This window comes from Gaeumannomyces tritici (assembly GCF_000145635.1).
Source record: "Gaeumannomyces tritici R3-111a-1 unplaced genomic scaffold supercont2.172, whole genome shotgun sequence".
NCBI lineage: Eukaryota > Fungi > Ascomycota > Sordariomycetes > Magnaporthales > Magnaporthaceae > Gaeumannomyces > Gaeumannomyces tritici.
This window is the reverse complement of record NW_008804716.1, coordinates 4,391-5,911: the sequence shown is the minus strand read 5'-3', so window position 1 is coordinate 5,911 and position 1,521 is coordinate 4,391. Positions and strand designations below refer to the sequence as shown.

Below are 1,521 nucleotides of genomic sequence, written 5' to 3'. Positions count from 1 at the left end.
GCCAGTACTCGGGCATAGATACGCCGTCGGACATGCAGCAGGGGCTGGGCGACATGGCTGGCTTCTTTTACGGCATCTCGCGCCTGATCCTGCCGTCGGCGGCTTACGACCACTTTGACGGCACCTACCGCTTCCCCGGCACCTTCCTCTTCGACCACGACCGGCTGGAGAAGCTCAGCTCGGACGCGGTTGACGCCATCTGCCTGGACATGTGCATGAAGCTGTACGATGATCTTGAGCGCGTCTCGAAGATCGCGCAGGCGATGCCAACCTCCTTTGGCAGCAGCCTCCTGCCGCCGACTTCGGTGCCGTCTTACGTGCTGGACGACGACGGCTCTTCACGCTCCCGCTCCAACCGGTCATCCATCAACTTCGACTTCAACACATCGCCCTCGCGGCCCTCGAGCCTGGCCGGCTCGGCCGCGTCTTCGCCACGGACATCGGCCTGCATATTCCCTCCTGCACCGTCAAACCCGGCGCTCGACTCGGCCGACGCACGGGCAAGTTCAAAGAAGGTTTACGCGTCTCTTGTCGACCTCGTGCAGACAGCCGCGCCGGCGTCGAGCGCGGCGCACAGGTGGAGGGGGCTGGGCCCGACGTGGCGCTGCAGATCCTGCGCTCGACCGAGGCGCCGCTCGACATGCTGCCGACAATTGAGCGCAAGCTCGACTTGTGGTTGTCCAACTGCCAGAGCGAGCAGTTCCGGGAGGCCGAGCAGGCGTTCCACTCCAAGCTATTCGCCGAGCTGGCCGGCCGCGTCCGCGAGTACAAGAACCTCTCGGGCCTGGGCCTGTTCTCGGCCGCGATGGGGAGCAGACTGCATAGCGGGCCCGGCGGCGTCGTGGCGACGTCGTCCTCGTCCAGGGAGGGGGCCGGCGGCGCCGCTGCCCAGCCGCCGTTCCTCCAGGTTTATAGGGATGGCAGCGGCAGAAATGGTGGCGCCCGCGAGGAGCATGGCGTCGAAAACATGGCGACGCGCCTTGCGCACCTGGGGATCCTGCATTGGAGGGTGTGGGCCGACATTGCGTACCGCGAGGCCGAGCTGGGAAATGACGAGCCTACCGAGGTTTCCAAGTCTGCGGTCCCCGTACATTCCCAAGGGGGGTTGCTTGATAGGCCGTGATTGGTGTTTAGGCGAGAGATGCATCAACACTGGCGAGATCCTATTCGGCCACTCTGCTTCCTCTCGATGGCCAACCAAACCCGGGAAACTACGGGGATGATCCAACTGGTGGTGGGTGGGCAGCAATGACGACGAGGTGCGTTGCGGTTTTTTTTCTAGGCGGGCGGCGGAAGGCATTGGGCTATTTTTTTCCGGCCTTGTTCTTAGTGTTTGTGTGTTTGCACCTGCACCAGTCTATATTATTCATCCTGTCAGCCGCAAGGCATTCGTGTCAGCCGCAGGGCATTCTTAAGCATATACAGGGCTCATGTGCTATAAGGGCAGCCTGTGGCACAGAATTTCCGGAGAGGAGAAGGAGAGAATACAGAACAATCTTCTTGGTGCTGAAAAAAGTCCGA

General features: G+C 61.9%; 1 protein-coding gene across 1 annotated transcript in view; it reads left to right on the top strand.

The window, feature by feature from the left end:
• GGTG_14197 (hypothetical protein) overlaps positions 1-1,521 on the top strand; it is a gene marked incomplete at its 3' end in the record, with an annotated part of 2,095 nt that continues 574 nt past the window's right edge. Inside the window, exons 1-2 of the mRNA XM_009232124.1 lie at positions 1-515; positions 578-1,087. Coding sequence (XP_009230388.1) covers positions 33-515; positions 578-1,087 — 993 coding nt within the window. The 5' untranslated portion in view covers positions 1-32. The remainder of the gene's footprint in view (positions 516-577; positions 1,088-1,521) is intronic.